We start from the raw sequence: 14,473 nt of genomic DNA on the forward strand, positions 1-14,473 counted from the left end.
AGACCCTCAACGATCAGCAAATTATCATCTATTCAAGGAAAAGGTCTTCAAATAACCCTTTATTACATTGTCATTCCATGAGTCGTATCCACAATTTGAGATTTTGGAGGATTTTTTATTAGGTGTCTTACAACATCAGCCATTCTATTAATCAACGGGGTTTTTTTTATGGCTTTAATGCAAATGACTGGAGAAGAAGACTTCCTCTTCTGTCCTGTATGCAGTAGGTGACCAGGAAGGCTAATCAATATCATTTGGCGAACACTACATTTTTAAAGAGTAACCCTCACTTTAATTTTTATTACATAAATCAATAATGCATTTGAAAATAAGAAACTTAAATGTATCTCATCATAGAAATCTGCTTCTTTCTACAATAGGACTGATCAGTCATTATCAAAATTCACAGTTCATGGGTAAATGCTGTACTCAGTGAAGAAAGATTTTTACATTACCGAGATAGAAGATGATAGTTGGTGCTCCTAATGTTCTATCTATAGTTGTAGGGGGAAGGAGGAGGGCAGATCTTCTTCCTTTTCCCTCTCTCCTTCATAGAATCTTTTTAGAAGCAACTGTCATCTCTTATCTCAGTAATGTAACAATCTGTCTTCACTGAATACAGGTTTTACCCATTAATTGAGAATTTTGAAAATTTAAAGGGGATATCCAGGACTTTATGAAAAAACAACAACAAAAAAATGTGGCTAAGTACTAACAGGTAGGTAATTGCAACTTGCCTGCCTGTTGTGCACAGCGCTGTTTTTCCCCGGCACATAGCAGTCACAGGCCGCTCCTGCCGGGATTCGGAAACCGCTGCTGACGTCACGTCTACAGAGTGAAGGCTTCTTTTCCGCTGCGCTCTGTAGACTGGGCGGGACTTCTGATGTCATTCTGATTTACAGCCGGATCCCCGCTGCCTAAGGCTATGTGCCCACGTAGCAGATTTGATGCAAAGCGTTTTTGCCTCTCTCTGGCAGAAATAACACATGCAGATTTACATGCGTTTTTTTCTGCCAGAGAGAAGCGTTTTTTCAGCGTTTTTACATGCGTTTTCGCCTGCTTTTTTTCAAGCACTTTTCCAAGCGATTTTGAGCATCACTTGGAAAAGTGCTTGACAAGTTGGTCACATAATATAAATCCATACAACCTGCATCTATAGTAAAAAAAAAAAAAAAGAATTAAAAATAAAAAAAACCTGTATACTCACCTCCCTGGTCTCCTCCCGACGGCGGCAGCGATCCTCTCTCCTCGGTGTCCCGCGTTATACTTGCAGGACCTGCGGTGACGTCAATAGTCAGCTGATGGTTACGCGACCATCACCTGACCGCTAACGTCAGCAGTCGCTTGACCATCAACTGACTAAATGACGTCACCACAGGTCCTGCCAGTACACCGCGGGACGCCGAGGAGAGAGGACGCGGCCGGGAGCAGACCAGAGAGGTAAGTATACAGGTTTTTTTATTTTTAACTTTTTTATTTCTTTTTTTCACCGCGTGGTAGCCGGGATGAAGAGGAGTTGTAGTCTCCTCTTCATCCTGGGTACCACACGCACCGCGATTACGCTTCAAATTCGCGGCCATTGAATTTAATTGAAACGCAGCAAATCCACATATACCTGCGGGTTTGCTGCGTTTCAATGTTCCTCAATGGCCACGAATTTGCAGCGTAATCGCAGTAGAAATGGTCATGCTGCGTTTTGCAACGCAATGCGAATTCAGCGAACTAATTAGCGCATCATGTGCACAGCACATCCGAATTCACATTGCTTTGCATGGCAGACTGTTTTACAAGCGTTTTCGCGGCCGCAAAACGCTACAAAAATGCTACGTAGGCACATGGCCTAACTGGGGGAGCCGGCAGTCAATCAGAATGATGTCAGAAGTCACACCCCATCGCATCGCAGATGCAGCTGAATTCCCGGCACAGAGCGGTCTGCGACCGCTCTGTGCCGGAGAAGAATGGCACCCGGCACAGCAGGCAAGTAAGTTGCAATTGCCTGCCTATTAGTGCTTAGCCACATTTTTTGTTTTTCCCTAAATTCCTGGATTTATCCTTTTAATGATCAATCCTGGTACAGAAAGAAGCAGATTTCTCTGAAAAAAATTAAAAACTTTGTAATATTCAGGTGCATCTCACAAAATTAAAATATCATCAAAAAGTTAGTTTATTTAATTTTTTCAATACAAAAAGTGAAACTCATATATTATATAGAGTCATTACAAACAGAGTGATCTATTTCAAGTGTTTATTTCTGTTAATGTTGATGATTATGGCTTACAGCCAATGAAAACACAAAAGTCATTATCTCAGTAAATTAGAATACTGTATAACAACAGCTTGAAAAATGTTTTTAAAATCCGAAATGTTGGCCTACTGAAATGTATGTTCAGTAAATGCATGCAATACTTGGTCGGGGCTCCTTTTGCATCAATTACTGCATCAATGCGGCGTGGCATGGAGGCGATCAGCCTGTGGCACTGCTGAGGTGTTATGGAAGCCCAGGTTGCTTTGATAGCAGCCTTCGATGTCTGCATTGTTGGGTCTGGTGTCTCATCTTCCTCTTGACAATACCTCATAGATTCTCTATGGGGTTAAGGTCAGACGAGTTTGCTGGCCAATTAATGACAGTGATACTGTTGTTTGTAAACCAGGTATTGGTACTTTTGGCAGTGTGGACAGGTGCCAAGTCCTGCTGGAGAATGACATTTCCATCTCCAAAAAGCTTGTCGGCAGAGGGAAGCATGAAGCGCTCTAAAATTTCCTGGTAGACGGCTGCACTGACTTTGGTCTTGATAAAACACAGTGGACCTACACCAGCAGATGACATGGCTCCCCAAACCATCACTGAATGTGGAAACTTCACACTAGACCTCAAGCAGCTTGGATTTTGTGCCTCTCCACTCTTCCTCCAGACTCTGGGACCTTGATTTCCAAATGAAAATTGGAACTCTGGGACCTTGTGGAGTGTGTCAATGACTGCCTTCTGGACATCTGTCAAGTCAGCAGTCTTCCCCATGATTGTGGAGCCTACTGAAACAGACTAAGGGGCCTTTTTTAATGCTTAGGAAGCCTTTGCAGGTGTTTTTTGTTAATTTTTGTAATTTACTGAGATCATGACTTTTGTGTTTTCATTGGATATACGCCATAATCATCATTGACAGAAATAAACACTTAAAATAGATCACTTTGTTTGTAATGACTCTATATAATATATGAGTTTCACTTGAAGAACTGAAATAAATTAACTTTTTGATGATATTCTAATTTTGTGAGATGCACCTGTATCTTAATATGTATTATTGATTTTTGAGGCAGTACGAGTCGTGGCAATGCCTGCTCTTCTAATTCATGACATGCCATGTACCTTAAGTCCCCAAGTGGAGTAAAATTTGTGGCGAGTCGCATGACTGCACACTCCATTTTAAAGACACACATGATTACTTAAAGTGAACCTGACACCTGATAACATGCTGACCAATCCTTGGGCAGCATGTATCCGGCACTGGTTGCATAAACTCAGCCATGTATATTTGACTCTCAAATGCTGTGGTGTTTCAGAGAAAAACATACTTTAATAGCCACCGGGGACCAAGTTGCTTTGGATAGTAGTCAGATTGGCGGGACCCCTGTGACTTCTCCCCACCCGCTGCCCGGGATTGACAGGTGTCTGCATACATGCACATACCAGTGCCCATAGATTGTGCAGCATGGATCAAATCAGATGTCAGGTTCTAGGTTCTCTTTAATAGGTGTGTGCATCCTAATGAATTATGAAGACTGGTGCGAACAACACCAGTCTAGATGAATCGGGGCCTTAATGTTTTTTTAATTTTTATATTAACATTTTACAGAAGATCAGTTAGCTCTCCTGAATATAAATTTAAGGAAATAATTGTACTTTTCATATAGCAACAATTATAAATTGCGCTGTTCCTCTGTTATCCCTCCTAGAAGTGTATGAATAAAGTGACAACTGGGTGTTACTAGTTGGGGGGGTGTCCCTACACAGTCAGGCAGTGTCCAATCAGTGTCAGACTGTGTTCAGACACACTTCTATGGCTAGTAGATTTGTAACGCCCTCTTGTCAATTTATTCGTAAATCTTTACAAGAATACAAGCAGAATGACACAATGCAGAGTTAATAGAAAAGAGGCACCAGATTTGCCATTACATATGCAACCATTTACTATAAGAGACTAGATCCTCTTTATCCAAAAGAAACTAAAAGACAATAGAAAAACAATAACTCTAAACCCAAAGGATAGGTAGAATAACAAATTCAGGACCTGATTCAGGACCCCTGCAGATAGTCTTAAAAGTTGCCTGATTTTCTGAAACCTTGACATAGTGGTAACAAAACCACAATGATGTGTGCCAGGAGCCAAAGAGAGAAGCAACAACTCTTCTACAAACTCTTCTACATATTTCTGTTTTTAAAGAGGTCACCTGGCCGCTCAATCCACTAAACAGCTAATACTAATCTAATAAGTAGAAAGTTTCATTCAGAGAGAGAAATTGTACTTTATTTCATTGCCAACCATCGTTATGGTTTGCTCTGCACTTGAAGGTGTGATTTCTGAAGCACTAAAAGAGGTAAAGTGTACCTACAGTTACAATGTAAAACATTTGTAGTGCAGGAGGCTCTAATATAATTTTGTTCTTCATAGCTGGAGCTATACTTTCAGACTATGTTATTAATTTTAACATAATATAAATAAAAGAGATTCAGTTATTCATATGCCTAATCACGTTGATGACAGATTTAGCATCTTTTTACTTTCTATCCAAAAATAAGGGTAAAACTTGAACTAAAAAATGGTAAAAATATCTGTGTGGGTTAAACTAAACCTAGTATTTTTATTATATTATAATGTTTTCTGATAATTATTTTCTACAGTTTCCATTACTTTGTACTATAAATTAGTTTCTTAGATTAAAGAAAAACCTTTCCTAAACTATGGAATGAGAAATAGAGAAATAGTCATTGCTCACCCATTTAATTACCCATTCATTAGTCACTTGACTGCTGCAGCCAATCATTGGCTGCCAATACCATCACTGAGTACAGTAATTGACTGCAGCGGTCAAGTGATCGATGAACTGGAAAACATCGGGGCTGTGGAGTCTGAGTCGGAGCCCATTTTGGTGGAGTCGTATGAAGTGGACCAATTCTGACTCCTAAATTATATAATAAATTGGGTACAGTAGTTAAATACAGTTTGTGGGAAATATTTTTTCATAAGAATTTGGGAAAGTTATGAAATGTCCTATAAATGTCTGTCCTATTCCTGATCTAAGGGTCTAGACTTTTAGCTGAGATGAATCTGTGCTGCAGTAAATTTATCACTTAAACATGAGCCGTGTATGAGGGAGTCGGAGTCAGAGTTGTGGGGTCAGAGTTGGAGTCAGTGTCAAGGAAATTGAGGAGTCTGAGTCAGAGGTTTGGCTTACCGACTCCACAGCCCAGGAAAACCTAAGTGCAGTAATGGCATAGAGCACTGTAACGGTGGAAACTAACGTAAGTGTGTAATCATTTGTATTTTTTTTACGAATCCCTACTCTAGGACAACTAATAAAATATAGAAATGATCCATACAATGAACATTAAAACAGGGAAAAAAAACATAACGTCAGATTTAGTCTCATCAATTCCCGCAAAACATGCAATCAAAATGTTGTACCATCGGACGCAATAAAAAAGTCTGAAAAAAAAATCAGAAAATGGCAACACAAACCAAATTTTTTTTACAAATGTGCAATTTACCTATTTAATTTAAAAATGGTATTTAAGGGGGAGTGTTTATTTTAAAGTGTGCTACTACCCTACAGGTAACTTATCTTTGCAATGACATATTATATACCATCATTGTGTTATCCATGTACCCTGTTAAAATAATTATAATTGTAGACTGCTCGTTAGTTCATCCAGTGTTTGTATTTAGTGAGAGAACTTGTCTATGTGTCTAGATATGGATGTTTTTACTGTGCAGGTCAGGATTTGTGTGCTGACGGTAATTTTTGAAATGTTCTTTAAGTAATTGAAATGTAAACACTTGAGAATGTAACAGACTTTTAGAACCTTTCACGATGAAGCTTTCCACCAGTGTTTCACGTAGATTTTATTTTAGATTTTGGAATGCATAAACAGTTAGCCGGGGCAGCTTTAGACTACAAAGCCTTAGTACATCACAATTTTAACTGATTTGGCCTACAATTTCATCTAATGTCAGGTCGGAGAAACAAAATCTATCACATGTGTATAGCATAAAGTCCAATACTGATGTTTCCTTCAAATCGGAGAAAGAGGAAAAAATTTCCCAGGAGTGGTATGTAAAATACTTCCTTTTACTGTAACTTGATGTGTCATGAGGCTCAACTTATATGTATGTAAATCTCTTTTCTTGTAGGGGGTTTAAAGAGGCATCTACAGCACAACTGATGCTGAAAAGAGCCCAGAAAATGAAGTCTAAACAAGCAAAACACAAAAAAATGTTGGGTAAGTAATTGGGGACCACAGATTTTCATGACCGATTTGGATTCTAATCAGCATACCATGCCGACATATATACATAAGCCATTGGTGTAAGTAAATACATATGAGTGATGCTTACAGGTTGTGATTTGTTTGGTTGCAGGATTTTTAATGTGATCTTGGTACCGGTGCCGACTTCATCTTGTAAATTTGTAACAAGAAATGTTTTATGCTCTCGTTTCTCTAAAGCACATCATGTTCTTCCAGAGAACCCTAAAACTTTTCAAAGCATAATGGCATGATCTTATTGAACCACCCGGCAATATAAAACATGCTTTTCCATTAGATTTCATCCCATTTTGTTATAACTAAATGGAGTGATGGGATTAGAGTACAGTTTTGTAAAAATGTCACAAATCGAATCTATAGAATGTGGAGTGCCTTAAAGGTCTGATCCTGTTACTGGCATTGCAATGTTGCCTTAAAGGACTGATCAATCGTTACTAGCATTGCAATGTTTTGTATTTTCACCCTTGTAGAAATTTTAAGTATTTTTTTTGTAATGTTTAATGCGAGCTATCATCAGAAACTGACCTTATTATTTAAATCAGGTTTTTGTGTGACATGTATTTCTAATCAAAAAATCTGCCAATGTTTTTTTTTTTTTCTGTTTTTTTTTCATATCACAATTTTCATGAAAAAAGGAAAAACAAAATAAGTAATCTTGCAACTTTCATAGTAGCCACATGGACTTTTTTAGACTCCTACTTCCTGACTTTTCAGGAACACTTTTCAACAGCGTCCTTATCAGCAGAGGCACAATAACAATGACATCTCTATGAACCGGTGATAATAGAGTCCACCAATTTCAATAGGTGATGTCACAGCTGACCCTGCTCCCCCTCCCTTCACAATGTTTCTTGATCATGCTCATTAGGTGCTTCAGTACAAAAGATAGAGTCATAGTCTGTTCATTGTGACTATGCACATGTTGTTTCCTGAAACAGGATGTGTGAATCTAAAAATTGCCCAGTGGCCAATATGAGAATTGCAAGATTTCTTTATTTTTTTTATAATACAGATTGTGATATGGGGAAAAAATTGTCAAAAAATGCTTAATAAGTACATTTAGCACAAAAAACATGCAGATACTCATTAGATATCTCAATATTAAACATAAAGTCGGCGTCTGCTCATTGGGGCTATATACATGTGTTGTTTCTTGCAACAACAGGAAGTATGAGTCTAAAAAAAGCCCCAGTGGCCATTATAAAAATTGCAATATTTCTGTTTGGTTTTTTTTAAATACAGATTGTGATATGGGAAAAAACATTGCCAAAAATATTTAAAAAATTCATTTAACACAAAAACCTAATGCAAACAATAGGTTGTTTTTTGATGATAGCTTCTGTTCGCCTTTGATAGGCTGTTGACGTGATAGGTTCAAATAATTTGTAGTAGTGATCAAGGGGTAAATAAGCCTAAATTACTTCTTAATTTATATAATTTATTTCTCAGAAATATATTGATATCAGCATAAAACTATGCAAGGATGTGCCATCACATTCCCAAGAACTTTATCTAATTTGTAGCCACCAAGATTTACTTATCCTGGAGGAAAATATCGTAAAGTGGAAAATGGGCATAAAATCATGATTATATTCGCCTTTGGTCTGTCAAGATGTATTTAATATTTCTGAAGACACATGGAATACATCAGAGTTTACAAATGACCTCACTTGAGCTCCATGGTTCCGTCACCTTTTCAGCCTCAAATAATGATATTTCATTTTCTCTTCCACAAATAGCTACAACAGTGACGTTAAAAAGAATTAGATTTCTATGATGCTAATAGAAATCCTTTCTATTGAGTTTCTGCAATGAAAGGCAAAAAAAATACAACAATGGCTATGAGTTGTCCTGCAGATGACTAGCAAACCAAATATACTCAACTTGTCCATCCAGATACACACATTCATTTGGGCACCACGCAATGGTTGATCCTCCCGCATATATATATATATATATATATATATATATATATATATATATATACACACACATAAATATATTTATATTATGTTTATATATACATATATTTATATATGTATGTGTATATATGTATATTATTTTTATTTTATTTTTTTACACTATTTAGCGGTGAAGTGTAGGTTGCAGACAACTTAGTCATTGCAACTGAAATGTCATAAAGTAGGGGTTTACAGCTGAAGCTCTGGGCATCATTTTAGAAGCATCTGATTTTTTTTATTCTATCTGGTATATATAATTTATTTATTTTTATTTAAGCCAGAATCTTCTCATTTTTTCAAATTCTTATGTTTGCCTTTTGGACAGTTTTTTAGATACTTTATTGCTGACATATCTTAATTGGTATAAAAAAATCAATGATGTGTGCAAAACATTTAAGTGTCATTAATGCTGAGGTTCATTATTTTTTCCTGCAGATTAGATAGCAGTATCAGAGATTATTACATGTCGAGTTATGCTGTTTTTATCTGTTTAATTACGTTTCTTTTAGGATATGCACATTAGTGATTACAGCTTTCTATCACAAAGTATAGTGACTATTTATTTTTTTTCCTTTTTGCTGTGCTTATTTCCCATCAGAAAATGATTGCTACACTGCCGAGCACTTTGATAGAAGGATATACTATGTATATTACATCTAGTCTCGTCTTTAAATTCCAGTGGTTTTCAAATGGAGTCTTTAAGAAATTAGGCTCTTCCCTAACAAATGAGAAGCATCATAGCACAGACATGCTTTGAAGATGAAACTGTATTAGAAAAATTGATTCAAGGTTTCAGAATCCTCTATGTCCAAGAAATTTTCATCTATGTAGTCGATTCTTGATTAGAGATGAAGATCTATGTTTCTGTTCAGCATTGTCAAATAGATATGTTGAGTAAAACTTTATTTCCTATGTGTAAAGTTCATTAGTTGTGCCAAAGCAACTATTAGCATTCCTAATATCTGTATTTGTCCATTACCTTTTTTTATTTATCATGAAAATAAAGCAGAAAATGTTGTTTCATTCTTTGAGTAAGTGAAAATGTGAGCGCTTCTTAATATATTTTTATTACTTCTATTTTTGTTTTTGAAACTTAAGATTGGTATAATTTAACTATAATATATGATGTAATTTGTAATAGAATGTAAGCCTGATTTTTATTTTATTTTTTTAATCTCAAAGAGGATTTCTTTTTAGAATACACCATGTTTTGTTCTGAAACTGCATGAAGCCTTGTTGCCTTTTAGACCTAGAAAGAGTAAGTTAACCTTTGCAAGAGCAAAACAAATCATACCCTTTTAATTTTAACATGTACCTTTTCATCTAGACCCAGCTGTGCGCCTGGCGTTGTTCAAAAATAATGAAAATAAACATGCCCCTGTAATGCCACCAAAGAAGGCGCAGCCAACAAAAATAGAGTACTTTCGAGGTTAGTACCTAAGCTTTATTTCTTATCTCCTTGCCAATTTGTATTAAAAAACATAAGATAGATAGATAAATAGATAGATGTGTATGTGTGTGTGTGTATATGTGTATATATATATATATATATATATATCTTCACATTGTTGCAGGTTTGTGACTCTAGATTAATTGCTAGATAATTACAGAAGATGAATTAGGAAAATAATTGAATTCAGCCAGCCAATTTATGCGTATATATAAATGTATACATACACGCACATATTTTTATATATATAAGTATATACACACACATAGTTACAAATATATATGAATATATATACACATAGAAACATAAATATATCTATACATATATATATATTCATGTTTGTGTATGTATGTATATATATATATATATATATATATATATATACATATACACTCAAATTCATATGTATGTGTGTGTATCTACATATATATATATATATATAATGCGTGTGTGTAATATATAATGTATAAATAATGTAGATCAAACAGGGCTGTGTGTATGTGTGATATATATATATATATATATATATATATATATATATATATACATCACATGACATCATTGAAAATATGGTATTGATAGATAGAAATAAATAATATGTTTCACTGTATGTATGTGAAGCATTCTTTTTCTGACGTATATTACAGTGCATGAATTGGCTGACTAAATGAAGTTATTTGTCTTATTTATCTTCTGTAATTATCTGACCATTAATCTAGAGTCCCAGATCTGCAAGAATGTGAAGAGTATTAGCACTGTAGGGTTTGTATTTAGGGAGTACGCTGTATGCAAGTAAGAGGTCATCTGCATGCTCAGTTTGACCCTGACACCGGCCCCTTCCAGCAAGATGTTCCTCATAAAATTGAGGTTTGCTGGCTAACTATTTGATCTCATTGTTCTCCGTAATGTGCTTAAAACATGTCTACTTAATTTCAGCTGGGTACGCCAAATAAACCATTATTTAACCAAGCAAATATCAACACCAGTACCAGCTTTCTGCTAACTGTCATGGAAAATCTGTTGACAATAGTTTACATTCCACAGATATGTCTCAAAAAAGGGCAGTAAATAATATGTAAAGTTTAATACATTTCATAGAGGAATTGCTGACTAAGTTGTGCTACACAGTACATACAATATATGATTCAATGACTTTTCAGCCCATTTTGCTCATTTGCATTTTTTAGCAAATAGACAAATAGGTAAAGTGTAAAATGTAAAAGTCTTTTTAAGTTGACTATTTTGAAGAGCTGCAAATAAAGAAGCATAAATGTGTTTAACATTATTATTATTATTATTAATAATAATATGAATTATTGTTATTAAACATGGAAAAATGTCTAAAACGAAAACAAGACAACAAAGTTCAGATAAAATACAGAACCTGTTAGGATAAATAAAATACGGAACCTATTAAAATAATAAAAAGATTGCTGTAAATGGGCCCCTGTGTGAGTAACCTAATATGACTGGGGTGCTTGATCTCCATAGTTAGCACATTTTGTAGATGTTACTCAAACACTGGGTAATAATTAAAAAATCCCTGCCACTGGTATACGTTGCTTATTCTGGCAGTACGTTCCAAGGTGTATGGAGCCATAATACGACACCTTACAAATCTGTGGGACCTTACTATACCTCTCTTTTTCGCCGATTTTGTATACAGATTTTTTTTCTGTTTCCTATACATGTCACGTTCCATTAGATTCCATATTACAAAGAGGATTTTTTTTCTAGGGTATAATACCTGCGTAGTTCAATGCTGTACTGAGATACCGTGCAGAGACACATCGAGAGCTGACAACTCCGTAGTGCGTAGCCGCCGTTTGGCACCTTGTAGCCACTGTGCACAAGAGTCTGCCATTTGTTTTCTTTTTAAAGCCACAAGCAAATATTCACTTGCTTGACCAGCTAAACCCCATCAAGGGGGGCTTTCTTTCATCCTCCCCTGTTAAGTGCAGGGCAATGGATGTGCACTTTAGAATACATACTAGCACTCTGTAGTGAGTACTGTCAGAACATGAGATTTGGTGGCATCACCCAGTGTCTGTTAGGATGGCTATTAAATAACAGCTTAAAGAATGGTACGTTAGGAGGTATAGAGAATAGATGACTGCATATACATATCATAAAATATGTACGGCATTTCTCAATAAAGCTGCTATATTGCATGGTCCATATGGAAGCATATGGAAAAAAAATATCATAATGAGACTTTTTTGCTTTATTTATAATTATTGTATTCTAAAATTGGATTCGCAAAAATTGTAACAAAAAGTTTCAGGTGGTGAAAAAAAAATCCCAAATGCTATTGATATTACATATTCTATAAAACACAACCTCCATATCATTTCTGTATAAATGTGTTGTTGCCTTTGATATTATATTGATTTGTTTATTATAATTCGTGCTGCATATCATCTAGCATAAATTCTTATCACTTACAACTATACATAGAAAAATCTAATAATGCAATATTGCTATGTAAATATATGACAGCGAAAGAGTTTAAAAAAAAAAGAAAAGAACAAGAGATCCTGTAATTGACAGCTGAAGAGCTGAAGCTAAGACCAATATCATTTACACCTAAGAGCAATGAGGCTCCAAAGGGCCAAAACAATAACAATTATTCATTGAATACAGATGACGGGTGGCAGGAAAGCCTATGGTAAAAAAGACATAATTCCATTACTCTTCAATGTCAGGGTTAGGAAAGCAATACAGACATAAAGCCCTCACGAAAGGGAAAATCAAAGTGAACACAGACAGTCAGGCCAGAACACCAGGAAATGTGAAATCCTATATAAGTTTCTAATAGTCTTTATAGGTCATCTCGGAAAGGCCCTTTTGGAAAAACAGGCTTAACGTCTGGGGGTACCATTGTGGTAGCACGGAGCAAATCTGTTCATTAACTATATGGCTAATAATTGTAATAGATATTTGCACACTACTTCATATATAGGCAATAACAGTAGGAAAGCTGCAGGAAGGATCCCCCATGAGTGGGTGCAAGGTCGACTCGATCCCAATATGTGCAATGACAGGTTTGAAAATGGCTCTAGGGAGGAGCTGAAATGTCGCATATATCTGTATAGCTTTTTGAGTGAATAAACCACCTTCACAATCATCTTTGCAATGCTGCTTTCATTCTTTTTTGTTTTTTTTTTAGATCATATATTGTGATGTTTACTACTACAAAGGTTCCCTTTAATACACAAAGATAGATTCGTAAAAATAAGTGGCGATCCTCTATATCAGTGATGGCGAACCTTTTAGAGACCGAGTGCCCAAACTCCATACAGTATAATGGCCCCACATTAAAAAAAAAAAATACTCACCTCTGCCTGTTCCCCCGCTGCTCTGGTCTCTTCATATATCACAGTCCTACCTGTGGGCACACGCGCCATCTTCTCGGCACTAGCGCCGTCTTCTCAGCCCACACGCCATCCCCACTCCCTCCTCGTCGCGCACGCAGTCTGATGGAACGGCACGAGTGCAGAGGAGAGTTGCGGCGGCGCTAGTGATGAGGGGGATGGAGCACAGGCTGAGGAGAGGGCGTGCATGTAGAGGAGAGTGGCGGCAGCGCTACTGCTGAGGAGATGACGCGCTTGCCCACCGGGAGGGCTCTGCGTTCCCCCTCTGGCATGCATGCCATAGGTTCGCCACCATTGCTCTATATAGTTCATCTTAAAGGGGTTGCTCTGGCAAAATGAAATCTAAGCTTGCCTAGTGACTGGATGTATAAAAAATCACAAACTCATTCATACTCCGCTACCACCACCAAATTGGATTGCACTCAGGCTGGTCGGTGGTCTGAATTGAAATAGGAAGTGGAGTACTCATTGTTTAACCAGCTACATGACTGCTGTGGCCTGTGATCAGCTGCAGCGGTCAGGCGACTTGAGCAGCCTATCAGCAGATGTTTTCCTGATGAAGCGCTGTTTAAGGTCACATGACCACTGCAGCCAATGACAGTTCACAGCTGTTTTGTGGGGGTTGAATGATGAACTCTCCACTTCCTGTGCCGGCACAAATAACAGGGTGGCCTGCATTTGATCTAGGTGGGTGCTGGTAGGTGAGAATTAATGAGTTTGTTATTTTTAAACATCCAGCCCCCTGGGCAATCTTTTTACTTTACATGGAGAACCCCTTTAACATTCGAAAGACATGGATTTATATATAACAATCAAAAGTTTATTTTCATTCCCTTTGAGATTTAGTTTGTTTTTCCTCTTCTGGTAATGACTAGCACTCCCCTGTTCATTAGGGGATATACCACAGACGAATGATAATTTTTAAGCAGACATGTAAGATTTGATGTACTACGCGAATTCTCACTGATCGTGCAATTGCTGAATATTTTTATACTGGACAGTGATTGGGCACATTTGTGTGATGTAACAATATTTACATGTTAAAGACCCATAAGTTTTTGCCCTTTAAAAAATCAACAGAAATTTTCAGTGTGCTTCAAGACTCCTCCTGTATGGAGAAACTATGGAGAAACTAGTCGCATGCATT

At 36.7% G+C, this 14,473-nt stretch overlaps 1 protein-coding gene across 1 annotated transcript in view; it reads left to right on the forward strand.

Annotated features, from left to right (window-relative positions):
- LRRIQ1 (leucine rich repeats and IQ motif containing 1) overlaps positions 1–14,473 on the forward strand; it is a 195,885-nt gene that overhangs the window by 116,906 nt on the left and 64,506 nt on the right. The window contains exons 20-22 of the mRNA XM_073651622.1: positions 6,231–6,326; positions 6,408–6,496; positions 9,830–9,931. Coding sequence (XP_073507723.1) covers positions 6,231–6,326; positions 6,408–6,496; positions 9,830–9,931 — 287 coding nt within the window. The remainder of the gene's footprint in view (positions 1–6,230; positions 6,327–6,407; positions 6,497–9,829; positions 9,932–14,473) is intronic.

The sequence above is a fragment of the Phyllobates terribilis genome, unplaced genomic scaffold (assembly GCF_046119375.1).
Source record: "Phyllobates terribilis strain yellow unplaced genomic scaffold, ASM4611937v1 Scaffold_11__3_contigs__length_659146591, whole genome shotgun sequence".
Taxonomy (NCBI): Eukaryota; Metazoa; Chordata; class Amphibia; order Anura; family Dendrobatidae; genus Phyllobates; species Phyllobates terribilis.